Source organism: Ovis canadensis, chromosome 13 (assembly GCF_042477335.2).
Source record: "Ovis canadensis isolate MfBH-ARS-UI-01 breed Bighorn chromosome 13, ARS-UI_OviCan_v2, whole genome shotgun sequence".
Lineage (NCBI taxonomy): Eukaryota > Metazoa > Chordata > Mammalia > Artiodactyla > Bovidae > Ovis > Ovis canadensis.
This window is the reverse complement of record NC_091257.1, coordinates 67,055,252-67,082,279: the sequence shown is the minus strand read 5'-3', so window position 1 is coordinate 67,082,279 and position 27,028 is coordinate 67,055,252. Positions and strand designations below refer to the sequence as shown.

The 27,028-nt window shown below is 49.2% G+C and overlaps 2 protein-coding genes across 4 annotated transcripts; one reads left to right on the top strand and one right to left on the bottom strand.

Moving 5' to 3' along the window:
• Positions 1-754: 754 nt before the first annotated feature.
• DDRGK1 (DDRGK domain containing 1) lies at positions 755-11,084 on the bottom strand. 3 transcript variants are annotated; one of them, XM_069546591.1, is made up of 9 exons: positions 10,879-11,084; positions 9,473-9,673; positions 8,551-8,663; positions 8,229-8,330; positions 4,833-4,955; positions 4,486-4,524; positions 1,948-2,004; positions 1,361-1,409; positions 755-1,047 (listed from the first exon to the last, which is right to left on the bottom strand). In XM_069546591.1, exons 1-9 carry the CDS (start codon positions 10,967-10,969, stop codon positions 881-883), a joined length of 942 nt encoding a protein of 313 aa, XP_069402692.1. In that variant the 5' UTR covers positions 10,970-11,084; the 3' UTR covers positions 755-880. The 3 variants fall into 3 exon arrangements, with proteins under 3 accessions (XP_069402692.1, XP_069402693.1, XP_069402694.1); XM_069546592.1 differs by having other exon boundaries at positions 8,572-8,663; positions 10,879-11,041; XM_069546593.1 differs by lacking the exons at positions 755-1,047; positions 1,361-1,409; positions 1,948-2,004; positions 4,486-4,524; positions 4,833-4,955 and adding an exon at positions 7,732-7,844 and having other exon boundaries at positions 7,981-8,330; positions 10,879-11,041.
• A 2,386-nt stretch (positions 11,085-13,470) lies between these two features.
• ITPA (inosine triphosphatase) lies at positions 13,471-26,802 on the top strand. The gene is made up of 8 exons (XM_069548124.1): positions 13,471-13,791; positions 18,724-18,781; positions 18,870-18,934; positions 19,505-19,578; positions 20,674-20,705; positions 21,246-21,361; positions 24,953-25,029; positions 26,367-26,802. The coding sequence occupies exons 1-8, from the start codon at positions 13,726-13,728 to the stop codon at positions 26,503-26,505; spliced, it is 627 nt and encodes a 208-aa protein (XP_069404225.1). The 5' UTR covers positions 13,471-13,725; the 3' UTR covers positions 26,506-26,802.
• The last annotated feature ends 226 nt before the right edge of the window (positions 26,803-27,028 follow it).

Here is a 27,028-nt window from a genome sequence, read left to right as displayed (position 1 = left end):
TAAGTAGGTGGTTGTGTTTAGGGGCCATGTTGCATAAAAAATACACATTTAAACACATGCCTCACCCTCAGCACAGCAGGAAGCTCATGCCTTGAACAGCCCACAGGAACCACTGACTGACCCTATGGGAGACACACATCTCCCATCTCACACCTACTCCTGAACATATGGTCCTTACATCCCCCAGTGGGTGGAATCGCCCACACCTTTCAAACTTTTTGTCAAGAACGTAGAACTGAATTCATGTGAAGTCCTATATAAAGCAAGGTCCCTCCACTGCACAATTCCATCCAGCTCAAGTAGGTCTTCCCTTCTTTCTCCCTGCCCCACAAGCAGCTGGCCCAGCCTCTCTCCTCCCTGACCTCCCTTCCCTCCCTCTTAAGGCTGTTTTCTAGGACTCTTATCTGTGGCACCTCTCATTAACTCTTCTTCATAAGAGCTCTCATGGTGAGAACTCCTTCCTCAATTCGGGGAGATGTGGCCCAAGAGGAATCTCTCTATGGCTCTGGTAAGGTAGGGGGGTGGAGAGTAAGAACGCATCCAGGCCTTGGGGACTGGGCTTGCAGAGCACAAAGGAACAGAGTAAATGATCAGGTTTTTTTGAACGCATGCATTCATAACAATGGAACTTGCATCTGTTTCCAAAGGACCCCACCCCCACCCCCAAGATAAATTCCAAAATGAGATTTTCACCAGCTCATCTGGCACCCCAGGCCAGGCCTTCTGCCACACCAAGCCACACCAAGCTCACAAGTACTTATTGGGCCTTTAATCTGTAACTGCCTGGCCACACTCCATCTGCCCCAAGATGGTGAGAAGGAACAAAGATGTATGGCCAGGTAGGCCATGCCAGCTCTCAGTCCAACAGGGAAGGCCTAGGTCAGGCTGGGGCCTGAGCAGGGGTCTCCCGGCCCCAGGCGATGAGGGAGTTGCTGGCCTGGGCAAGCTCAGTGATGGATACCCGGCCCCGCTGTCGGATGAAGTTAGCCACCGCAGCCAGTTCCTCCGGGGTTATGTAGATGAACTTGCCCCGGTCGTCAATAACACCTGTGGGGACATGCAAGTTGTGGTGCTGAGCCCTCCCCACATGCTCAGCGACCCACCCACTCCTCCTGTCTGCCTGCTTGGCCTTTCCCAGCTGTATCCAACTTTGGCGAGTCACATCAGGCTTCCTTGCTTGTCCTGTCACCCAAAGCCATCACCAGACCTTGGGATCCTCCTCATTAAACTGCATCCTCCTTCTCAGGGCCCCTCCTTGTACCCTGCTCCTCCACCCGGGGTGCTCATCCTAGCCTTGCAGCCCCACACGGCTAGACGCTCCCCAAGGCCAAGGCCCGCAGTGACACTGTCCTCCTCTCACCTGTAAGAGTCCCCTCAGCCAGCAGGTCCTGGATGCGATTTATGGTGTCCTATGAGGAGAACAGTTCTCAGAGTAGGGACAGGCGCTGCCGCCCCCAGAAGAGGCACCTACAACCTTCCTCCCACCTCAACTAAACCTCTCCTCTCCTTCTCATGGGCACCCTGCAATGTGACTCCACGTGTCTCCTTTGGAGGGCCCTAGAGGGATGGGGCTCTGGTCCTGGGGTCTGGCAGGATCCCCCCACCCCCTACCCCAAAAGAGGCTCCCTTCCAACCAGAAGAGAAGTGGTGACATTTGGCTGAGGAGGCTGGTATGGCCTGTTGTAGGACAGCTGTCTAGGTAATTGGATTTGGGCTGCTGGAGTGATGGGGTTCAGACCTTTTTCTTTTTTTCTCCCTGACTGCTTTCCAACTAGTTATAAAGGCAGGATGCCTGGGGTGACAAGAGATTCCTACAGTATACTCACTCTTGGTTGGGGGTAGGGGGGAAGGGGCATTGAGACTCTTCATCTTTAGGGGAGGCCTGTTCTGACAGCCACACATATTCCATGGCTGCACTCCACATACAGGCCACCTTGCAGGGCTTACCTGAGTACGTAGGCCCACCTGGGAAGCCAGGTCTTCCAAGAGCACGACCTTGGACTGCTACAAACAAAGGGAGGAGAAGGTGCAAGGCTGAGCTTGGGCAAATCCTTTTCAGCACTGGAACCCTCTGAAGTTGGTTCTGATCTGCTCTGCTCTGGGTGGCTAGACACACATTGTGCAGATCCTACGGGAGAGCCTTGTTCCCCTCACACACTACTCACATACTCTCCCAATCACCCATATAGAGACATACACATTCATGAACTCTCCTGTTCCCCTGCTTGTGGACCACCCTGAGACAGAAACACACCTGGAGAACCAAGCACAGCTGCCAGCTTCTCCTCTGCAACCAGAGGTGTCTTTCTAATATCTTGGACAGGTTGGAAGAGGAAACGCCACAGAGATGAAGGGGAGGAATGACAATCACCAAAAGCTATTTAAAAAAACCTTTTCTGGGACTTGTGTTTGCTGAGAACTTGCCAGGACCAGGCACTGAGAAGGTGTGGGAGAAGCAATGTTGAACAGGACATGGCCCACAGCCCTGCCAAGGAGAAGGTGAGAATGGGGAGAACAGAGCAGATAAATAGCCCCAATAAGCCAGGACCTAGGCAGCTAGTCTTGCCTCACCTTTGCTCACTGTTCCCTAGCCCGAATATCACGACAACACTGACATGCCCATACTTCCTGTCACCATCCTCTTCACACTGTAGGAGCCCTCAAGATAACTGTCAGTAACACCAGCCAGTTTCACACACAGCCATGTGCCCACAAGCTTTCCTCACACCCTCAGAAGAAACTTTAGTTCCCAGGGGGTGCAGCTGAGGGTCCACTGCTGGGCTCTACCTGCATCTGCCCCGTTTCCCTCAAAACAAAGAGCACATGACTTGTGAGAAGGCAATCTTCTGCATTTCTGTGAATCTTCCACAGCAAATGAGCTGGGGGAGGACTGACATGGTGACACCTCCCCAGCTGCAGATGGCGTGAGACTGTTCGAAATGCCAAACTGAATATGTAAGCAGGGAGGCAAGTGAATGGCAGTTGGGCCACGGTGTAGGCAAGTACCAGGTGACCTGGCCAGCTGGCCTTTACCTACAAAGCAGAGTGGGTGCTGGGCTCCCAGCAACAGCTCAGAGTGGGATTATGGAGTCACCCCAAGTGGTCCCTGAAAACCTGAGGGGTTGCTGGTGCTAAAAGTATGTCTGGAAAAACTAATCAATCAACCAACCCAACCCAATCAGAAGGGAGAGTGGACCGACAATATCAAACTACAGCTGAGCCTCATGTAACTGCTGCACACAGAAATGTCCCTCTAGTTCTGAAACCCTAGGATGAAAGGGCCCATCTCCTTAAGCCAAGAGGAAGGTGGTTAGGTTGAGTTTTGAAAGTTCTCCTTTTCCCTACAACAGGAGCTCTGGGACAATCAGCTAGCATAAGCTGGAGAAACTTTTACTGAACTCCAAAAGAGCTTGGAAAACACCAGAAAATGGCCCCTTCAGAGAGCTGATGAGAGCAAGGATGGGAACTGCCCTGGGGGTTCTCAGGTCTCTGCCTTGTGGAGGCGGGGACTGAAGGTGATGCAGGAGGGCTTCCTGGAAGAGAGACTCTGGGCTGTGTTGCTGCCCACTGAGTGGGTGGGGACAGTGAGCTCCAAATAGCAGCAGGAGAGTGTAACATATCCTGCCCAGGGTTGCAGCCCTCAATCAAGTGTGCCAGGGTGGAAAATGGACTCTATGAGAAAGGAATGGTCATAGTCTGAGGGAGCCTTCTCCCTCTCAGGAACCCCCAGCCCCTAGGCTGTGAGCCTAGCCCCTTGCAGCTAGGAGGTGTCTAAACCCTGCTCTCTTCTGGGAGAGATGGGGGGGATTATGCAAGCCTTGGCTCCTTGGCACCCCTAGTACCACCCCCACCACCGCCTCCGCTCCCTCTGTACTCCTTCCCTCAGCCGCCTCTGCACCCCTGAGCTGCACTTGAAAACCTCTCCCCTCATCGCATCCTTTGTGGGAGAGAAGTTGCTTAGCAGCAAAGCAGAGCAGGACACGCTTATGCAACCGGAGCGGTATTCAGGAGGCCCGCACTGCAGCTGCAGACAGAAGGGGGCACACCTGCTACCCTGCCCTAGATTCCGAAGGAAACATCCTCCAGGATCCCGCGGAAGACCCGAGTTCCTTGTCAGGAACACGTGGCAGGGGATGTGGCTTCTCCTCAGCATGACACAACTGGTAGAAAACACATGTGAAGAAACTTGAAAACACAATGACTCACTCAGCGTGGGGTCTGAAGAGCAGGGAAACTGTCAAACCCCAAGCATGAGGAAGCGCTCGTACCTCCCACACAGATCAGGTCCTTCCCCACCTGTGGGGTCAGAGGAGAAGGGGCTTTCCTGGCCAGGACCCTAGCAGGCCCACCTGCCCACTCCTGCACAAGCCTGAGTGACATGTGTGCAGACCCCGCTTGGGCCTACCCCTCCAGGCCCTGAAGATGAACCCAACATACATACAAGCAGCAGCAGCTGACACCCAGGTTCTGCTCTGCATTTCTTACCTTAATGTAGTTGATGAATTCGGCCAGGAAGCTATGGGACTAGAGAAGCAGAGAAATCAAGATGAGAGTCCCCCTGGCAGGGGCCACAAGGGTCTATGCCTACCCACCTGCCCAGCTGAGTGCCTGTCCAACCACCTAGGCGAGCAGCAGAGCCTCCTTCGGGGAGGGGATCGAGGCACCACCTCTCCCAAAGACAAGGTCTCAGCCACTAGAGCCTGCTGATTCTGATGCCCACCCGCCTCTCACTGGATGGCCAGGGAAGCAGCCGAGGAGCCACGGGGTGTCTGAGATGGGGGTGTCCTGCCTTTCTGGGCTCAGGGAACGTTTCCCAGGGGTGGTGGACCCACCTGCTCCTCAGTCATGGTCTCGCCCACACCCTCCTCCTCCACCACGAAGGTCTCCTTCAGTTTCAGATACTCTTCATGCTCCCGCTGGGCCTGTTCCTCCTGGGCCTTCCTCTCTTCCTCTTCCTGTGGACACAGAGGAGGCAAGAGTCAGATAGAGTGGCCACCCTACTCTGTTTTGGTCTTTGCTGCTCTCAGAGGCCAGAGACAGAGCTCAGGGACAGAGCTCCTTCAAGACCTTGATCCCTCTGGCCCCTAAGCTAAACAGCACGATCCCTCTTCTCAATCAGTTCTATCACCTCCCAGATACTGCTCAGCATCCCTCTCCCTGAAAATCCTGCCATGAACGCCCTATAATATCCTCCAGCCACCCCCTCCCACATCCTGCCCTGTCATGTCCAAGCTTTGTGAACAAAACTCAGGTTCCATTTCCCATCAATCAACCATCCCTCTAGCCCACTCCAATCTGGCTTCTGCACACTCAGCTCCACCAAAATAAGTCCTGCTATGGCCTCACCCATGTCCTCTACCCACCAAAGCCAAGGGACAACCATCAGGCCTCATACCCTGGTCCTCTCAGTGGCCTTGGGCAGAGCCTACCATCTCCTCTTCCATCCCTCAGCTTTCAGACCCTACCCTCTCCTGGATTTCCCCGTTTTTTGGGTCATTCTTCCCACCTCCTCCATCACTCAGCCAGTCCCTTCTCTCTCCTCCACACACTGGGCTACCTCACTATGCCCACAGCATCAATTATGCCCTAATGGAAAACGAATGAAATCCCAATAATGTGTTAAATTCACTTAATGATGTATTATTACTAGTATAAAAATATACCACAGTAAAGTATGATGTTAATAGTAAGGGTATCTGAGTGGCAGTGATTGGTGCTGTTGTATCCCTACACAAATTGCTCTCCCCAAACACACGACTGCCCACATGGCACACCCACTGGGCTATCTCACAGGCACCTCAAATTGATGATGTCCCAGACAGACCCTGTGATCTACTCCCCACACATCTGGTACTCCTCCTGAACCTTTGGCTTAGCGAATCTTACAGCTATCTGGCCAGCTGCCCTGGTCAGAAATGAGGCTCCATCTACCACTTCTTTCTTTAACTTCTGGAAAACTGCTTGATCCATCCACCAACACCTAATGCAACAGTGTTGCCCCAAACCAATCCATTTTCCAGAATTTTCAGAAAGATCTATCTTAAAGATCTATCTTTATCTTCATAGATTTTATCTATGAAGATAAAGCTGTGACATGGAATACACAGGATGAGCCTGGAACATTTTTCAGTGTCAAAGTAAGAAAGTACTCAAAGAAGAAAAACAATAAGGGTATGTCAAAGTTAAACAGGGGCCAACTAAAAGCACTCCCAGCAGCCAAAGCTAGAACAATCTAAGCAAAAGAGTAAATAAGATAGCATTGGATGGGACTTCACTGGTAGTCAGGTGGTTAGGACTCTGCATTTTCACTGCTGAAGGCCTGGGTTCAGTCCCTGATTGAGAAACTAAGATTCCACAAGCCATGTGGCACGGCCAAAAAAAAGATAGCACTTGGATTATAACACAAAGTGTAAAATAGATATTCCTAAATCCATGTATACAAATAAACAATTGAGTAAATAAAGAAAAGATAAATCTGTACAAATGAATTTCAAATATTTCATGCATATACTCTCCTCTTAAGTAGATGGAGCATAATTCCCTACTTCTTAAGTGTGGGCTGTGCAGTAGCTTGTTTCCAAGAAACCATAGGAAGTGGAGAAAATCTGGCAAACATAATCTTGGTCAGGTGATCAAGGTTAACATACAAGTGATAAGCCAAGTCGATAACATGAAACCTTGATATGTTGCATTGAGGATGGCACTCTACCTCTGGTCTTCCTCCCAGAAATCCATAACCCCCATTCTAACTTTGACAGTAACATAAGCCAAATGCAAATAGAGGGACATTTTACAAAACACTTTCCCAACAGTTCTCAAAACTGTCAAGGTCATCAAAAGCAAGGAAAGTCTGAGAAACTACCACAACTCAGAGGAACCTAAGGAGACATGACAACTAAGTGTAACGTGGTATCCTGGATGGGACCCTGGAAAAGAAAAAGGATACTTGGGGAAAACTAATGAAATCCCGATAATGTGTCAAATTCACTTAATAATGAATTATTATTAGTTGTAAGAAATATACCACAGTAAGGTGTAAGGTATGATGTTGATAGTAAGGGAATTGGGGTGTAGGGGAGAAGAGCCCCAGAATGCACTTTAGGTGCATTATTAGAATCAATATTCAGAAAGGTAAACCCTGAGGCTGGGAAAGATTGAAGACAAAAGGAGAAGGTGGCGGCAGAGAATGAGATGGTTAGATACCATCACTGACTCAGTGGACATGAATTTGAGCAAACTGTGGGAGACAGTGGAGGACAGAGGAACCTGGCATGCTGCACTCCACAGGATCGCAGAGGTGGACATGACTTAGTGACTGAAATCTGCTGTGTTCCAGCCCATTTGTCACAGCATCCAGAGCCAGGCTTTCTGGACATCCAGTGTCCCTGAATAACAAGGCCAATCAGAGGCCAAAGGTACCAGTCTATGGGGTCTTCCCAGCTGGGCAGCCCAGGCTCTTACTCTATATACCCCACAACTTTATGGTGGTGCCCTTCCTGGGCACCTGATTCTCAAAAGGAAGGAAGCACCTGGCAAACAAAGGCTGATTCACCACCCTTACTGCAGTGGTCTCCATTCTCCAAGCATCTTCTCTATGCCAGGCCCTGAACAGAACCTGCTATAGATATGATCCACCATCTCTTACAATGTTCTTTAGTGGCCCAAAGGGCCTCAGGATTCAGAGTCCCCCCACCCCACCTCACCTCTCTGATCCCTTTCCTTCTTCCTTACCCTGCTTTAGCCACTCTGTCTCAACGTTCTTCAAATGCTTCAGGTGTGTTCAATAAATTACATGCACAAAATTTCGGTTTCAGGCTTATTTTTCAGCAGCAGCTTTAGAGAAGCTGTGCCCAGAACACAGGAACAAATAAATCAGGGGCCTGTACCTGGCTCACGGCCCCTCTCCTAGGCTGCAGGTGTAGGGAAGTGGCGTGGGAAGCAAGAGGGCTTCCCAGGTGGCGCTAGTGCTAAAGAATTCACCTGCTAATGCAAGAAATGCAAGAGATGTGGGTTTGATCGGGAAGATTCCTTGGAGTAAGAAATGGCAACCTGCTCCAGTATTCTTTCCCAGAAAATTCCGTGGACAGAGGAGCCTGATGGCCTACAGACCATGGGGTTACAAAGACTTGGACACCACTGAGCGTGCGTGGGCATGCACACGCACATACACACACGAAGCAAGGCTGCCCGGGCAGCAGACAGAAGTCAGCATCTGGGGCCTGGCTCACCTTCTGCTCCTCCTCCAGGCGAAGCCGTTCCTCCTCCTTCTTCCACTCTGCTTCACGCTGGGACTCAAGGCGTTTCCGTTCCTCACGCTCAGCCTCCTCTGCCTGGAGAAAGGCTTTCATAGTTGGCACATCTCCACCTCCTGTCAGAGCCTGCCCACTTCCCAAACAGGCCAGGTCAGGCCAAAGACCATGGTTACAGGAGACGGAGTCAGGTAAGCATCAAACACCCACCCAGAATGAGGGGAAGGTCTGCTACATAGGATACATGGAAGGCAGGGCCCTTTCCCACCTCTCAGAGCTGCACCCCATCCCTCCTGCTTGCCTCACGCTGGGCTTTTCGTGCCTGTTTCTCCTCCAGCTTCCGTAGTTTCTTGGCTCCAATTTTCCCTGACAAGTGAGTTTCCACTGGCTTCTCTATGTCTTCTTCCTCTTGGGCTGAGTATGGTCAGAGAAAGACACGTCAGGTCCTGGCCACAGAAGATGGATGATATTCACCTTATCTCTTGTTGCTTTCCTCAAGGGGGATTTCCTTTCTCACTTGCAAATGCCACTGGCCCAGCTCTCCTTTTAACACCTCTGCCATGCAGAAATGTGTGTGTTAGGTTTGGGAGAGGGGTGAGGAAACCATGGGGCAAGAATACAGATGATAACATTAGACGCTACATAGCCATAAAGAGGGTACTTGAGTCCTTGAGTGAAGCCCTCAGAGAATGAGTGTGCCCAACAAGGAAGAGTGCTGGTATAGAAGGAGTGGACTGAAGAATTCTCTAGATTATTCTAAAGATTCCTGCCCTCCTGTTTGGACACTGAGAGCCAAAATGAAGGAAGAAGGGGTTGGCCCAATGGAATAGGGATCAGGGTCCAGAGCTGCTAGTCCCCAGGCAACAAAGGATGGGTCCTAAGTCTCCCCTAGGGGCTTCCCTGGTAGCTCAGTGGTAAAGAATCCACCTGCCAATGCAGAGACGTGGGTTCGGTCTCTGGGTCGGGAAGATCCCCTGGAGGAGGAAATGGTAACCCACTCCAGTATTCTTGCCTGGGAAATCCCAGGACAGTGGACTCCATTGAGTCACAAAAGAGTCAGACACAACTTAGCAACTAAACAACAACAAAGTGTCTCCTATGATCCAATGATTCCCAGACATTCCTCCCACACTATGGCTTCACACCACATTCTTTTGCCCAGCTTTGGGGTCACCTCACCTTCTAACCCAGGCCCCTTCTCCACCAGGCTGGGCCCCTCTCACCTTGGATGATGGGCTCCTCCTCATTCTCATCGGCCCAGGCCACTCGCTGGGCTCGACGCTGGGCCTGCAAGCGGCTGCCCAGGTCTCTCCGGCGCCGGGGCCTGCCTGTAGCTCTCTGCTCCTCGGGCTCTAGGGGCTGAGGCCGAGTCACTCGGCCTGCTACTGCTGGTACCTCTTCATTGTGCAAAGGCTCTTGGACAGCTGTAGGGAAGTGAAGCACCATGATTCTCTCTAGCAGTCCAACTCACCTCTTGGCAGGGGGAACAGCATCCTGGAAGCCTCACCATCCTCTGCTCAGCTTCCTCCAAGCTCCTGCTGCCACAACAAAGTCCTAATTTCTCAGCGTGACTGTGGAGTCTTTCATAACCCAAACCCTGACCTTGGTCCAATGCAGCAAGAGCACTTCTTTCCTCCCACCCCTGTTGATACCTTTCTTTCCTCTTAAGGCCCCATGTTTTCAGCTGACCCATCAGGAGACTACCACCCTGCAAAATGGAGCTGTTCTACCTCTTCCAGAAGCCCACCTTGACCTCTCCAGGCCTCATCTGAATGAATGCCCACAGCAGGACTGTATTAATCTTTTGCCTAACACCACCTGCCAAGGTTTTATCTGGAACTCCAATCAGAGAGCAGACCCAACGGGGAAGTCTCTCCTCCCAGGAAGACTTGTCGGCTATTTGCCTTACCTCAGCCTCTCTGTCCCCTGCCCCTGGCAGATGCTCCGAAAAGCTTGTGGGCCCAAGGAAGGGGAGGGACATATACACAAACTCTTATGCCGATAAAGAAATGATGGGGAGGGGGCCAGGGTGGAGGATGACAGGTGTATCTGTTACGTGCCCTGGGCAGCTGACACGGTCTTCCCGGCGGGGTGCAAAACAAGGAGGGTGCGTTAACACATGGGTGAACGTTCTTGAGGGGTAAGGAGAGAGCTTCCTGGAGTCACCTCATACTCTTTTCTGCTCGCAGGTAGGTAGAAAACACTTAGTGGCCCCCTTCTCATCAGCTGCTCTGGAGCCGGCCTGGCAGGGATGGGAAACCTCTGTAGATCCCTCAACGGACGCAGCGGGGGGCTGCCCGGCTGAAGGATGGTAGTGTCTGCCAAGGCCTGGCCCTCAGGGAGGAGGAGATGAGGAGATGAGAGGCACGCTCTCTTTGGGGGCCAGGAAAAAGGTGTAGGGACCCTGCCACTCGGTCCACGAGCTGACATCTGCACTGCGGCGCCCTGATGGTCGCCGCTTTGCGCACGCATGCACAGGCGTGCGGCCTGCGGGAGCCGGAAGGCGCGGAGATCTGGTCAGCGGCGCCTGGCAAGTCCGCGCATGCGCATAAGCCGCGGCTCCACGGCCTAGAGGCTGAGATAAGAGGACGCGCGGCCCCAGCGGCCCTGGCGCGGCGGCATCTCCTACCTGCTGCCGCCCGACCCCGGCTGCGAGTCAGGAACAGAATAAGCCCGACAAGCAGGGCCGCCACCACCAAGTACACCACGGGGGACACCATGACGTTGACTTCCAGGTGGAACCTGCGCGTTCACCCTGAAACCCGGGATCTCCCAGGCCCCGCCCAACGCCCATCTGGCCCCTCCTATTTCCTATCTAGACCCCGCCCACCTCTCGGCCCCGCCCTGGCCTCCCTAAATGGAGAGACCCTAATTTTTTTTCTTAATCAATCTGCTGTACAGCACATTGACTCAGTCATGTGTGTGTGTATATATATGTATACTTTCTGTTTTAGGAGTTTTTTTTTCTGGTTTGCCTCACAGCTCGTGGGATTTTCAGTTCCCAGACTAAGGATTGAACCAATGTCTATTTTCAAAACAGTAAACAATACCAGAGGGACTTCCTCAGTGGGTAAGACGGGGCACTTCCAATGCAAGGGGTCAGGGTTCAATCCTTGGTCAGGGAACTAGTGCCCACTTCCCACAACGAAAGATCCCATATGCCACAACTGAAACTAAGACCTGGTGCAGCCAAATAAAAATAAATGTTTAAAAAAAGCATGCGTGCAACCATTCAAATACTAAAAAAATAAATAAAAGGAACTATTTCAGAGGTAGAATTAATAGGACCTGATAATCTCCTTTGAAGGCAAGAATTGTCCTTTTTCACTTAACTTAGTTTCCTCCACAATGAGGGAAGTGCAGTTCCAAAGAGATTATTCCATCATAATCCTAGCTAAAGAAATAAAAATTCACATTTTAATTCTAGCAAAGTCTATTTAAGGAGTAATGCAATCCCTTTCATTTCTGTTCAGAACAACAAAGAACCTATTTATATGTTGGATCATCAGTTAGGTAAAGCAATCACTATGTCTCTGTTTTGTCTTCTTGTTGCCTAAGAAGATTTCTGTCACTTGCAACCAGGAATCCTGATTAAAGATCACACATACACAAACTTCTTCATACAGTTTTTGATATTCACATATCTCCTCCCTCCTCACCAAGTTCTTGGGCTCAGAGACCTTCAGGTTGATTGACTGCTTGATTGGTTTGCAGGATCTTAGTTCCCATATCCTCAACAATGAAAGCAGAGTCTGGGAGTTGGTGATGGACGGGGAGGCCTGGCATGCTGCGATTCATGGGGTCGCAGAGTTGGACACGACTGAGCGACTGAACTGAACTGAACTGAACCACTAGACCACCAGGGAATTCCCCCAAGGCCATCAGATTTAGAGTGAGGTCTAGCTCACTCTAAGAGTGAAAACCCACTTCCAGTACTCCCACATCTTGCTGAGGAGCCCTCAACCAACCTAGGTGGTTCTCTCAGCCTCCAGGGCTCTGACTGTCTTTGTGCTGACCATACCAACCATACCATGTGGTTCTTGTCTGTGGTACACCAGGTGCCTATACTCAGGTGGTACAGTATAGGTGCTTATACTTTCCCTGGAAAGCTCTTTCTAGCCTGTCAGGAGGTCAGCTTTGCTGAGGTGAACCTCTTTTGTGAACCATCTTCACATGCCTGAAGATTCACCATGACTTCATGAGAAAGACACATGACCTAGACCAAGGGCACCACTTCCTGATCTAACCCACTACTTCCTATGTCAACTCCAAAGAGATTGGAAAATCACCCAGTAGGAAGGGATCATATGGTAGAATGGGAAATTCCAGGACCTGTGTTAGGACACAGTAATGCCTTTTGGCCTGTGCAATATTCCCACTATGGCAGTCATTGAGCAAAGGGTTTAAATATATATGTTCTCCAAGGACAAATTCTGGCGTGTAAAAAAAAAAAAATCTGATAATCGAGATGATCAGATGTCTTTAACAATAAACAAAATAGTTCATCCAAGTATTTCCAGCTCTTCAGACTTCCCATGATGCTCCTGACAGGAGCTGCCTCACCAGAAGTAGAGCTGGCCCTGAATCTGCCCCATGAAGGAGAGACACGGCCCAGTGTGAGTGTCAGTAGTGGGTCAAGGCCTATCGCAAGGCGGGTCTTCTGGGCCACTTCCTACTCTTTGCTGTGCTGGGGATGAAAAGAATTGGCTGAGAAGGAAAGACGGATTTAAGGGACTGGAGGGATGTTGTAATAAAGGAGTTTAAATACTGAAGTTCCAAGTCTGGGACATGAGTGAAAAGACGGAGCTAGATTAAGGCTATGCAAAGTTTAAAATCACAGTCAGGTAGTTCAGAGCTGGCAGGCAAGGCGGAGCTAAGGAAGCCGGGCTGAAGATGAGGTCAGGATAAAGACCCAGGTTTGAGAGCCCTTGTCCTGAAGGAAACAGTTCTGAGAGACAACTTTAGAGGTGCCGGCAGTGAAGGCGAATCGTCCAGAGCCTAGGCAGTTCATCACAGGCCTCGAGGTAGGCACGAAGGGTTTCTTTGCTTCCTCGGTGCCCCTGTCCCAGAGATGGGTGAAAACAGGAGTGGGGCAGGTGGTTAGAAATAGTCTCTTCTGGCTTTGGCGGGAGGGGCTAGTCAACCTCCAGTGTCCGTTAGGCCCGAGCAATTCCGATAAGGGAGGGCAAGCCCTTCTCCTCCCTTCTAGCCCTTGGGGGCCCCAGGCTGCTCATCCAGAAAAGGGGGTCTGAGCAAGGATTCTGGATGCCCAGAGAGACGTTCCTGCCCAAAGGTGCCCAGGCTGTGACTTGCCACCGTCGCCGCCGCAGCCCTGGCCACGCAACACAAACCACAGGATGCCTTCCTGGGACCTCAGGTCGTAAACCGCATTATCCCCTTCCGCCGGTAGTCGGAAGTGCCTGCGACTCGGAGCAGAAGGACTTCCGGTGGCCCTGCCGGGTAGCTGGGGATCACCATGGCGGCCTCCTTGGCCGGGAAGAAGATCGTGTTTGTTACAGGGAACGCCAAAAAGCTGGAGGAGGTGACGGGAGGGTGGCGGAGGCCGACTAGGAGGCGGTGAAAGGGTAGTGTGTGGCAAGGCTGGCTGGGGAGAAGGCGCAAGAGGCTTCCAGGCGGAGCGAAGCAAGCGGGTGGAGCAGCGGACGCGGAACGGAGTCGGACGGGGAGGGATCGGTGGGATCTGTAAGGGGGTAGTGCCGCGCGGAGTGGGACCCGAACGTTTGCGGAGTGGGGGCGACCCGGGGTTGTGCTCAATAAAATAAGGGCTTTAACAAATCCCGGCACAGGACTTGTGAGCTGAGGGGCTTCGGGAGCTAAGTGCTGAAGTCCTTAGCACTTGTCCCAAAGGTTATCTCTTAAGCTGGTTCCCAAACCAGGACTCCGACACCCCTCTGGAGTTGATTCAAGCACCGCTTCTGGCCTGGGGTTGTCAGGAACGGGACAGGGTGTGGAGCCAGGCATCCAAGCCGAGCCGTTCACGCCCCTCTACAGTCCAGAAGTGTCCTCAGTCTCCCAGCCTCTTTGTGCCATCTTTGAAATGGGATAATGCAAGAGGCCTGTTTCACAGAGGAAAGGAGAGGTGTGAGCGAGGCTGTGGATCAAAGTTCTTGTCTACTGACTTTGTAGCTAGCTGTAAGGATTCTGGGGGTTGATGGAACCTCTTTGGCTGCAAATAGTAAAGAGACACAGCTTATGTAAACCGTCAGGTGACTATCTTGGGAATTCAATAGTGTGCTGTTACACAGGACTTCAGGAGTCTTTCTTAGGAGTCCCTCAAGAGGGGTTTATTTGTCCTTCTAGTTCTCTCTGGATGCTCATCGCTTTTCATTTTGAGGTCTTTCTGCATTTCCCCTCCTGGTGGAGGAGGCAGTGAGACTTCTGCCAGACACCAGCTCTGATTGGCCTTGCTTGGATCAAAGGTTTGTCCCTGCCCCATCAGCCATGGCTAGGGAGATGGGTCATGTGTGGGGAATCAGGATGACATCCACTCGATATCTGAGGCAGATCAGTGGGGTGCAGTCATTAGGGGACCCTTCATTTATCTACAGCACAAGGACTGATGGCACGTCTGTGCCATTTCAGAGTGGACTTCTCAGAAGGGCTGAGAAAAGGTTTGGGATCCTGAGGCCAGACCAGTCAGACAGGCAGTGCCACCCTGAACAGAGCGCCATGCAAGATGGTGGCTGCCAGCTCCCAAGCCCATCTGTACTTATGGTTGAGAATGTGGACCTCCCACATTTAAAGAGGCAGGAGGGAATTCCCTGAGGGTCCAGTGGCTAGGATTCAAGCTCTCACTGCTGGGATTCTGGTTAGATCTCTGGTGGGGTGACTGAGATCCCACAAGCCACATGGCATGGCCAAAAAAAAAAAAAAAGAACAGACTGGAGTGGCCAGAGGAGGCTCACTGGAGAAGATGGACTTGAAGTTGGTCTAAAATAAGAGAGTTTTAACTTATTATCCCATTGGCAGAATGATGATGCCTATAGAACCTTTCTCAGGAAAATATTTTTCAGTTCAGTTTAGTCCCTCAGTCATGTCCGACTGTTTGTGCCCCATGAACTGCTGCACACCAGGCTTCCCTGTCCATCACCAACATCTGGAGTCCACCCAAACCCATGTCCATCGAGTCGATGATGCCATCCAACCATCTCATCCTCTGTCATCCCCTTCTCCTCCTGCCCCTAATCCCTCCCAGCATCAGGGTCTTTTCCAATGAGTCAGCTCTCCGCATCAGGTGGCCAAAGTATTGGAGTTTCAGCTTTAACATCAGTCCCTCCAATGAACATCCAGGCCTGATCTCCTTTAGGATGGACTGGTGAGATCTCCTTGCAGTCCAAGGGACTCTCAAGAGTCTTCAACACCACAGTTCAAAAGCATCAGTTCTTTGGTGCTCAGGTTTCTTTCTAGTCCACCTCTCACATCCATGCATGACTACTGGAAAAACCATAGCCTTGACTAGATGCACCTTTGTTGGCCAAGTAATGTCTCTGCTTTTGAATATGCTGTCTAAGTTGGTCATAACTTTGCTTCCAAGGAGTAAGCGTCTTTTAATTTCATGGCTGCAGTCGCCATCTGCAGTGATTTTGGAGCCCAGAAAAATAAAGTCAGCCACTGTTTCCACTGTTTTCCCATTTATTTGCCATGAAGCGATGGGACCAGTGATGCTATGATCATAGTTTTCTGAATGTTGAGTTTTAAGCCAGCTTTTTCACTCTTCTCTTTCACCTTTATCAAGAGCCTCTTTAGTTCCTCTTCCCTTTCTGCCATAGAGTGGTGTCATCTGCATATCTGAGGTTATTGATATTTCTCCCTGCAATCTTGATTCCAGCTTCTGCTTCCTCCATGCCAGTGTTTCTCATGATGTACTCTGCATATAAGTTAAATAAGCAGGGTGACAATATATTGCCTTGACGTACTCCTTTTCGTAATTGGGACCAGTCTGTTGTTCCGTGTCCTGTTCTAACTGTTGCTTCCTGACCTGCATATAGGTTTCTCAAGAGGCAGGTCAGGTGGTCTGGGATTCCCATCTCTCTCAGAATTTTCCACAGTTTATTGTGATCCACCTAGTCAAAGGCTTTGGCATAGTCAATAAAGCAGAAATAGATGTTTTTCTGAAACTCTTGTATTTTCGATGATCCAGCGGATGTTGGCAATTTGATCTCTGGTTCCTCTGCCTTTTCTAAAACCAGCTTGAACATCTGGAAGTTCACGGTTCACATATTGCTGAAGCCTGGCTTGGAGAATTTTGAGCATTACTTTACTAGCATGTGAGATGAGTGCAATTGTGCTGTAGTTTGAGCATTCTTTGGCATTGCCTTTTTTGGGGACTAGAATAAAAACTGACCTTTTCCAGTCCTGTGGCCACTGCTGAGTTTTCCAATTTTGTTGGCATATTGAGTGCAGCACTTTCACACCATCATCTTTTAGGGTTTGAAACAGCTCAACTGGAATTCCATCACCTCCTCTAGTTTTATTCGTAGTGATGCTTCTGAAGGCCCACCTGACTTCACATTCCAGGATTTCTGGCTCTAGGTGAGTGTGAGTGATCACATCCTCATGATTATCTGGGTGGTGAAGATCTTTTTTTTATAGTTCTTCTGTGTATTCTTGCCACCTCTTCTTAATATCTTCTGCTTCTGTTAGGTCCATACCATTTCTGTCATTTATTGAGCCCATCTTTGCACGAAATGTTCCCTTGGTATCTCTAATTTTCTTGAAAAGATCTCTAGTCTTTCCCATTCTATTGTTTTCCTCTATTTCTTTGCATTGATCGCTGAGGAAGGCTTTCTTATCTCTCCTTGCTATTCTTTGGAACTCTGCATTCAAATAGGTATATCTTTCCTTTTCTCTTCCCTTCTTTTTACAGCTATTTGTATGGCCTCCTCAGACAGCCATTTTGCTTTTTTGCATTTCTTTTTCTTGGGGATGGTCTTGATCCTGTCTCCTGTACAATGTCATGAACCTCCGTCCATAGTTCATCAGGCACTCTATCAGATCTAGTCCGTTAAATCTATTTCTCACTTCCACTGTATAGTCATAAAGGATTTGATTTAGGTCATACCTGAATGGTCTAGTGGTTTTCCCCACTTTGTTCAATTTCAGTCTGAATTTGGCAATAAGGAGTTCATGGTCTGAGCCACAGTCCGCTCCCGGTCTTGTTTTTGCTGACTGTGTAGAGCTTCTCCATCTTTGGCTGCAAAGGATATAATTAATCTGATTTTGGTGTTGACCATCTGGTGATGTCCATGTGTAGAGTCTTCTCTTGTGTTGTTGGAAGAGGGTGTTTGCTATGACCAGTGCGTTCTCTTGGCAGAACTCTATTAGCCTTTGCCCTGCTTCATTCTGTACTCCAAGGCCAAATTTGCCTGTTACTCCAGGTGTTTCTTGACTTCCTACTTTTGCATTCCAGTCCCCTATAATGAAAAGGACATCTTTTTTGGATGTTACTTCTAGGAGGTCTTGTAGGTCTTTGTAGAACCATCCAGCTTCTTCAGTGTTACTGGTTGGGGCATAGACTTGGATTACTGTGATATTGAATGGTTTGCCTTGGAAATGAACAGATACATGGGATTACCAAGGAAATCAGGGGAATTGCTGGTGGCTCAACAGTAAAGAATCCACCTGCAATACAGTAGATGTGGGTTCAATCCCTGGGTTGGGAAGATCCCCTGCAGAAAAGGGGATTTTCTGGGAAATCCCACGGACAGAGGAGTCTGGTGGGCTGCAGTCCATGGGGTTGCAAATAAACAGACATGACTTAGTGACAAAATCACCACCACAAAGGAAATCAATTCTATTGATTTCCAGTTCTCAAAATATAAATATCTGTGATCTAGTTACATATTTTTTGTTCATGCATAAAAGAATTCAATGTATCATTTTGTGTTATTATCATAATTTAAAAATAGTGAAGGTTGTAAATGGTATTTTGAGATTATCTGCTAGAACTGTAAAGGGATATGACAACATCTTTGATTTTAGTAGATTTAAATGTCATGGGAACTGCTGATGCTATATGTTTGTTTTCTATATTCACCATTGAAAGAGATGCTAAATTTCAGCTCAGGGTTAATGAAAATAGAGAGGTTTTTTTGTTTGTTTTTTTTTTTCTATCCAAGTTCTGGGTAGATCCTCCTGAATTCCAGGTAACCCCAATAGGAAAATTCCTGGCTTAAAGAATAGGTTCTGGGAGCATTGAGAAGGGAAGAGGGTGTTCTAGATGGTGGTTAGCATGAACAGAGACCTGAAGTAGGAGGGAGGGATCAGAGAATGAGAAGATGAGGGAGCTGACCTGCTGGAGTGGGACCCTGAGGGCTAGAGTTGAAGCTCGTGGACCTGACTTTGAACTTTAGGGAACTGACAGGAGAGTTACCTAATGAGAAAGGTGGGTGACAGCTTGTGCAGTAATGGGGAATCATTAAGTGCTGATATATGTTCTTTCATTTTGGAACAGGTCATTCAGATTCTAGGAGATAAATTTCCGTGCACTTTGGTGGCGCAGAAAATTGACCGTATGTCTCTGTTTAGTTTTATTTTTAAAAGATGATTCAATTTCTCTAACTCCCCGTGGCCTGATTATGTGTCTGTTTCCCTCACAAGTGCCAGAGTACCAAGGAGAGCCTGATGAGATTTCCATTCGCAAGTGTCAGGAGGCAGCTCGCCAGGTGCTTGCTCCACTCGTGTCCTGTCCTTGCTCCTCTTGTCCTGGTGGCTCCTGGGGTCTGTGCCTGCTGGGGATGGGTAGAGAATACGGTGGGCACAGTTTATTATGACTTGAAAGACCTTTCCATGTCTAATCAGGCTGGAGTCAGTTACTAACTTCGTAGTATCCCCCTAAGATGACCACACGCCCACACATACAATTTTCTCTTCCCATTTCTCTGGCGCATTCATTCCATCCCCTGCATTCTCCCCACACACATCCACCCTGCACTCACTCATCTCTCTGGAACTGAGAAGGAGCACCTTGTAAAGAGTCAGGCTGCTTGAGTGTAATCCCAGCTCTCCTGTCATTGTACAAGCTTTACAACCTGCCGAGGCTTTGTTGTCCCTGTCTCTAAATCAGATAAGAAGGAGATAAGAGATTAGCCCAGGGCTGTTGCCCAGGTCTGCTGCTGTAGCACATCCCAGCTAGCTGTGGGTATGGCCCTGGCCTGGGTGGCCTGAGAATTCAGAAGGGAGGTGTGGCCTGCTGGTGGGCCCGGGTCTCAGGGCTGTATGTCCTTGTGCTGCAGGTGCAGGGCCCTGTACTGGTGGAGGACACCTGTCTGTGCTTCAACGCCCTTGGAGGCCTCCCTGGCCCCTACATGTGAGTGATATCCCACCCCTTTGATTGGTTACTTGATATTGCAGGTCATTCCCTGTCTTGGTGTCAACACCAGTATGTCAGATTGTTGAGGAAGGATTAGAGATGGGGGAGAGGCATGCCTTTCTTTTGTTAAGTGTGAGAATGTGTGTAAGTGGAGATGGGCAAGGGGAACTCACCCATTGGAGAGGTAATTCTTGGGCAGGTCAGTTTCAGGAAAGAGGAAATAAGGAAGTTGAGATCTGCAGATGGATTTCCTTTCATCTGTCCAGTGTCCTGGACCCCCCTTCAGGCTTCCCAGGTGGTGCTAGTGGTAAAGAACCTCCCTGCCAATGCTGGAGACTCAAGAGATGTGAGTTCGATCCCTGGGTCAGGAAGATCCCCTGGAGAAGGAAATGGCTACCCACTCCAGGATTCTTGCCTGGAAAATTCCATGGATAGAGGAGACTGGTGGGTGACAGTCCATGAGGTCCCAAAGAGTCAGATATGACTAAGCGAGGGCACACACAGGGTACACATACCCTGGTTTGTTGGGTCTTGGTTATGTATAAAGTTGATCTGTGAACAACTTGGGGTTAACCTACGTATAACTTAAGAGTTTGCCTTCCATATCCATGGATTCAGCCATGTATTACTGTAGTATTGACTATTGAACAATATCCACATATGAGTGAACTTTGGCAGTTCAAATCATGTAGTTCAAGGGTTAACTGTATCTTTAACTTTTGGACTGTAATTTGTCTGCCAGCATAGTAGCACCCCTAAACATGCTCCGTATTCTTACCAGCACTGTTTCGTGACTTAGTATTTTAGTGGGTGAGTAGGAAATGTTATCACATGCAATTTTAATTTGTATTTCCCTAATTAGCAGTGAAGTTGAGGTCTTCATTGGTTTATCGATTCTTCTGTGCATTGCCTGTTTGTCTCCATCTCCTTTTTCCTGTTGGATTATTTCCCTTCATTTTGAGTTGAGACATTCTTTATCTTTTCTCCTTGACTCTCTCAGAACTTTAATCCCTGGGGGATGCAGCCTGGAAAGAAGGTGGTAGGAACATCCATCCATTTGTGGTGTCTGTCTCACCTTTATTTCTCTTGCAGAAAGTGGTTTCTGGAGAAGTTAAAGCCTGAAGGTATTATCCCCATTTGTCTCTTTCTTTTGTTGTGTTTGGAATTAAGAAATCTGTGGGTTCTGGGGGAGGAGCTCCAGTTAGTAATCAGGAGTCTCAGGTTCTGTCCCCTTCAAGGCCTCTGTTATAATCAATGCTCATCTATAATCAACGCTCACACTTTCCCTATAAACCTAGCTCTAGGGAGCACTGAGATGTGGGAAGAGTAGATGGGGCTGGTGGTGGTGGTGAGAGCTTTGAGACTGAGGGGCAACTGGAGATTCTGGCCCTGAGAGGATTGGCCCCACCACTTGCTGTCGTTGTCAGCAGGGGGTGGAAAGGAGGACACCTTGCTTCTCCTCCTGGTCCCAGTCCCACACCCTGGAATCCACAGTGGTAGAACCCTTATTCTGCATCCCCATAGCCCAGCTTCCTGGGTTATCAGCACAGGGCCTATTTGGTCAAGTATATAACTCCCCTGCCCGAGCTGGGCTCCTTGGGTGGGGAGTTGGGCCTGGGGCTTGGCAGCAGAGTGTGCTGAGCCCTCATTGCACCTTCCCTCAGGTCTCCACCAACTCCTGGAGGGGTTCCAAGACAAGTCTGCCTATGCACTCTGCACGTTCGCATTCAGCACTGGGGACCCAAACGAGCCCATACGCCTCTTCAGGGGCCGGACAATGGTACGTACCCATGCTCGTTTTCCTGCATACCACCAGAGGGCGCTGTGAACCCCCCGTGGTGCTATCTGGTGGGATGGTCACACCCCTAGATACCACAGCTCGAAATGCTGTCAGTCCTGAAACTTATGGCCCCCTGAGTCTGATGTTTGGAAACATACATGGCTCACAGCTTTTGGAGCCTGGTATACCCAGAGCTGTGCACTGTATGCTCCCCTGAGAAGCAGATGTGGGAACTGAAGATGACAACTCCTAGAGCTGCATCTGCGGTTCAGGCTTCTCCAAGCTTGAATCTCCCTATCACACTGCTGTGCAACAGCTTCCCTTGACCATCTCACAGCCTTTCCAGGTTTTTATGTTCATATAGAATCTTCCTCTCCCCCCACCTCATTCCTTTCTGAGGTGCCCTTCAGTGTCTCCTGGCTTACTGATCAGACCATAGGTTCAGCTGCTTCTCTCAGGCCAAACCACCCTCTGTTCTGGGCTTCCCGCCCCGCCCCCACCTCACCCTATTCATTCCCTCCCTATGGCAGGGTTTACCTTCAGACATATCACTTCTCTGCTTTGTCCTCTGCTCAGAATAAAATCCAGAGTCTCACTATAGCCCATATAGCCCTACACCAGTGGCTCCATCTAAGTTGTGTCTGATGCTTTTGCAACCCCATAGACTGTAGCCCGTCAGGCTCTGTCCATGGGTTTTCCCAGACAAGAATACTGGAGTGTGTTGCCATTTCCTCTTCCAGGGAATCTTCCCAACCCAGGGTTCAAACCCACATCTCCTGCATTCGCGGGCAGATTCTTTACCACTAAGCCATCAGGGAAGCCTCCCTGATGAGATGTTCAGTTCTTGTGGTAAAAAACAGGTTTCAGAAATTACCATCTTCACCATTTTTAAGTGTATAGTAGTGTACACTATTGTGCAACAGATCTCTAGAAATTTCTCATCTTGCAAAATTGAAACTATGCCCATTGAATAACAGTCCATCTTCCTCTCTTCTGGGCTTCCCTGGTGGCTCATATGGTAAAGAATCTGCCTGCAATGCAGGAGACCTGGGTTCGATCCCTGGATTGGGAAGATCCCCTGGAGAAGGGAACGGAAACCCACTCCAGTATCTTGCTTGGAGAATCCCATGGACAGAGGAGCCTGGCAGACTACAGTCCATGTGGTCGCAAAGAGCTGGACATGACTGAGTGACTTTAACTTCATTTCACTTTACTTCACTTCCTCTCTTCTCCCCAGCACCTGGTAAGCACCATACTACCCTCTGTTTCTGAGTTCAGCTACCTCAGACACATCATATAAGTGGAGTCCTGCAGTGTTTGTTTTTGTGTGATGGTCGTATTTCACTTAGCATAATGTCTTCATTTCATCCATGTTGTAGCGTGTGACAGGATCTCCTTTTTTAAGGCTGAATAATATTCCATTGTATGTATGTACCACTTTGATCTATTTACAAGCATATCTTGTTTTATTGAGCTTTGAAGATACTGTATTTACAAATTGAAAGTTTGTGGCAACCCTGCACTATCAGATGATGGCTAGCATTTTTTAGCAATAAAGTGTTTTTTAATTAAGATATTTATGTTTTTTATTTTCCCTTCATGGATCACAGCCTTGTCATGGTAAAGGGGCTTGTGTAACTCAATGAGTCTGAGTCTGGGGCCACCCAAGACAGACAGGTCATAGTGAAGAGTTCTGACAAATCGTAGTCCACTGGAGGAGGAAATGGCAATCCACTTCAGTATTCTTGCCACAAGAACCCCATGAACAGTATGAAAAGGCAAAAAGATATGATACCAGAAGATGAGCCCCCCTCAGGTCAGAAAGTATCCAATGTGCTACTGGGATGAGAAGGTTAGATAATATCTCAGGCTCAGTGGACATGAATTTGAGCAAATTCTGGAACATAGTGGAGGGCAGAGGAGCCTAGTGTGCTGCAGTCCACAGGGTCGCAAAGAGTGAGACGTGGCTTAGTGCCTGAACAACAAAAACAAGCATTGTTTTTAAGGCATAATGCTATTGCATACTTTTATATGCAGTAGGAAACCAAAACATTCATGCCACTTGGTTTATTGTGATAATTGCTTTATTACAGTGGTCTGGAACTGAACCCACAATATCTCTGAGGTTTGCCTGTATTTGTTGCTGAACACTTGAATGGCTTCCATATTTTGGCTCATAACGCTGCTGTGAACATGGGTGTGCAAATATTTCTTCAACATCCCATTTTCAGTTCTTTTGGATATATATCCACAAATGGGATGACTAGATTGTATTGCCTGGTGACATTTTAAAAGTTGGTTATAGTATCTGCTACTCTCACAGAAATGTTCGGTCAGAAATTGAAAGTTTGACCAGCCCCGGGCTCAGCTTCCTGCACTGTGACTGAGTAGCTGCTCTGCTGCTGAGTGGGCCTGATCACTACCATCGCACCATTCCCTGTGGTCTCCCCAGCTTTGGCTTTGTTGTTTTGTACTTTATTGTTTGGCAGCCCTTACTTTAAACGAGGTAGCCTTGTTTCTACTTATCCTGTTCTCACCCATGCTCTCTAAACCCCAACCACATAGTCCTTTCAGCAGGGTGTGTGCTAGGCCCTTCTCCATCTCAGAACCTTGGCACAGCTCTGTCCTCCACCTAGAATGTTCCTGCCCTAGCCCTTTATGTGGTCAGAGTGTCCCATCTTCACTCAGGCCTTCCCTGAACTCCCCAACCTGTTACCCTTGAGCCCGGCTCCCAGTTTTTACCCTTTAATGTTTTGGTAATCATTAATTTGTTTACTGATGCAGTGCTTGTTTTGCTGAAGAGATCCATTCTGTGAAGGCAAGGCTAAGGCTTTCTTGGATCCCGGTGCTGAAAACAATACCTGCCTCAATAAGGTGTTCAAAATACATTTGTTGCGTGGGTGAAGTTCAGGGTGATTCAGTAACTGGCCTCGGTCACACAGCTCCCCATTAGCAAAAACAGAATTTGCCTTTGGTCTAAAGGACTCGGAATTTATGTGGCTGATTTGCATCCCTTGTATTTTTATGTTTTTTTTTTTTTTTAAATTCCCAAGGTAACCTGATATCTCATGACACTGGTTCTGTTTGTAAAATTTTCCTTTTGTAATTTGCCTATTACAGCCAGTATTTATTGAGCTATTATTGAGTTGAACATTGTGCTATTTTGTTATTTGTTAGAGCCGTCTTTGTATTTTGATAAGTGTAGTAATAGTAGGAGATACAGGGTTTGTCGGCAAAGTTTAGGACCCTCAAACATCCACTTAGGGGAAAATGTTTTCTGTTAGTTTTTCAGAATTGACTCTTCTTCAGTGAGGTCAGTTTGCCAAACCTTTAGAGAGGGAGGCTGGTCCCAGGGGTATCGGTCACCTGATCAAGCATGTGGTTCCTCCCTGTCTGTGGGGAGTGAGCTCTCCTGCTCTGCATTTTTTGTGTGTTCAGCAAACATTTGCTGGCACCATGGACCCCTTGAAATAATATGAGTAACTAGGGTTTATCCAGATTCATTAACTAAACTCAGACTGGCTACTGCCCTCCTCATAGTGCATCTCCTCCATGTCCAGTGACATAGCTCTGCCCCCTTTTCTTTGGCAGGGCCGGATTGTGGTGCCCCGTGGCTGTCGGGACTTTGGCTGGGACCCCTGCTTTCAGCCTGATGGATACGAGCAGACGTAAGGAGCCCCAGTTATTTCCAGGGGTGTGGGGTTGGATGGCCTTGGTCTGGGTCGGGTCAGTGCCCCACCCAGGTGCAGGCATGCGGATATGGGCAGGGGCAGGCTCTGCGGTGCCTTTCCAGTTGAAGGCAGCTCTGCTAGGGGTGGATGCAAGGAATCTGAGTGACGCAGTCCACAGCTGGGTGTAGCTGGAAGTCCTGGGCTCTCGGGCTCATCTCAGCACAGAGCAGCTGTGCAGCTTCCCCTCTCTGACTTGGGCTTGTCAGCTTTGTGATGGATGGATGATTATCTGACCCTCATCTAGTTTGGAAAAATGTTAACAGCTGGGTACCACATTAACGTGTGCGCCCCCCCCCGCCACACACACACACAGTGCCAGGTGTTCTTGGTATTTCATGCTGCTGCTGCTGCTGCTAAGTCGCTTCAGTCGTGTCCGACTCCTAGCGACCCCATGGACTGCAGCCCACCAGGCTCCTCCATCCATGGGATTTTCCAGGCAAGAGTGCTGGAGTGTGTTGCCAGTGCCTTCTCCAAGTACTTCATGCGAACCCCCACTTATTTACATGGGACATGTTGGCTATTATTGGGAATCGGGTTTGTCAAGCTGGAGGGACCCTCAGGAGCATGGCCTGAGGCCTTACAATAGCCAGGACAGGGCTAAGGACCACATGAAACATCACTTCAGCGACACAAATGTTCTGTAGCTGCACCATGTGGTCCAGTGGCTGTCAGCCACATGTGGCTGTACAACAGTTGAAATGTGGTTAGAGCAACTGAGGAACAGAATTTATGTTTATTCAATTGTAACTGGTTAAAATTTAAATGGCCAAATACTGGTGGCCACTGTATTGGGTGGCATAGATGTGAAAGTAACAATTGGAGTATGGGATTCTCAGCTCATTGGAGTCCTGACATGGATGGCAGGTGACTGGCTGGCTGTTCAAGGCCCACTTCCCCTGCCCATCTGCCCACCCTGCAGTGCACTGGAGGAGATTGCTGTGTTTGCTCTGTTAGGCCCCACTGCTTCTGTCAACAGATGACAAAGCTGCTCAAACATGCAGCTCGTCCCCCTGTCCCTGGCTTCCTTTTAATGACTTTTGGACACACTAGAACAAATTTAGTATCCTTCCACACAGATTAATATGGATTTCTACCTACATCGGAATTTAAGACTCTTTGATTTGTAAAAAATTAACTCTGGCTGCCAGGAGCTGGTGGCCCTGCCACCTTTTACTAGGGACTCTCTGAGCTTCATCTCCAGGATGCGGTGAGGTGTACACACCCTCCCCAAATCTGGGCTCCCTCTTCTCTGAGCTGTTACTGTCACCCTGTAGGTATGCAGAGATGCCCAAGGCTGAGAAGAACACCATTTCCCATCGCTTCCGGGCCCTGCTTGAGTTGCAAGAATACTTTAGCAGCCTGACTCCTGGGGTCGGTGATGACCACTCTGGCTGGGGATCCGGAGAGGGGTAGCCTGAAACCACCTCTATCAGGCAGGCACCTGTCCAAGTATTTCCTTCAGGATTACCACTTTCTGGCGGTGTTACCAGCTGTTGGGAGCAACTGGCTCTGTTTGGAGAGACTTTGGCCAAAGGACAACGCCATCCTCTTGCCCTTGTGGATTCACTGGTCTCCTACGGCCTCCAGGCCTGGAATCCTGAAAGGACCTTGGGTGAAGTTAACCCTTGACAGGGTTAACGGTTTGGGGAAGAACCACACAAACAGCCTTAGATGTTTTTTAAATACAGCAAATAAAAATTCCAGAAGGTACTTGCTTCCATAATAAATTGGGAATAGCTGCCTTGAAACCTCCCCAGGCAGGCGTCTGCCTCCTGAGTCCCCTTGGGCAGAAGCAGAAAACCTCCCAGGGTCGGGAAAGAGGGCTGAGGGGTGGGATGGCCAGAGGGCAGAGCTGTGCTGAGGCTGTTCGTGTACCATTGCTAGCTGGAGTATTCTTCCCCTTTTGTCTTTCAAGTCTCAGATCACGCGTTGAACT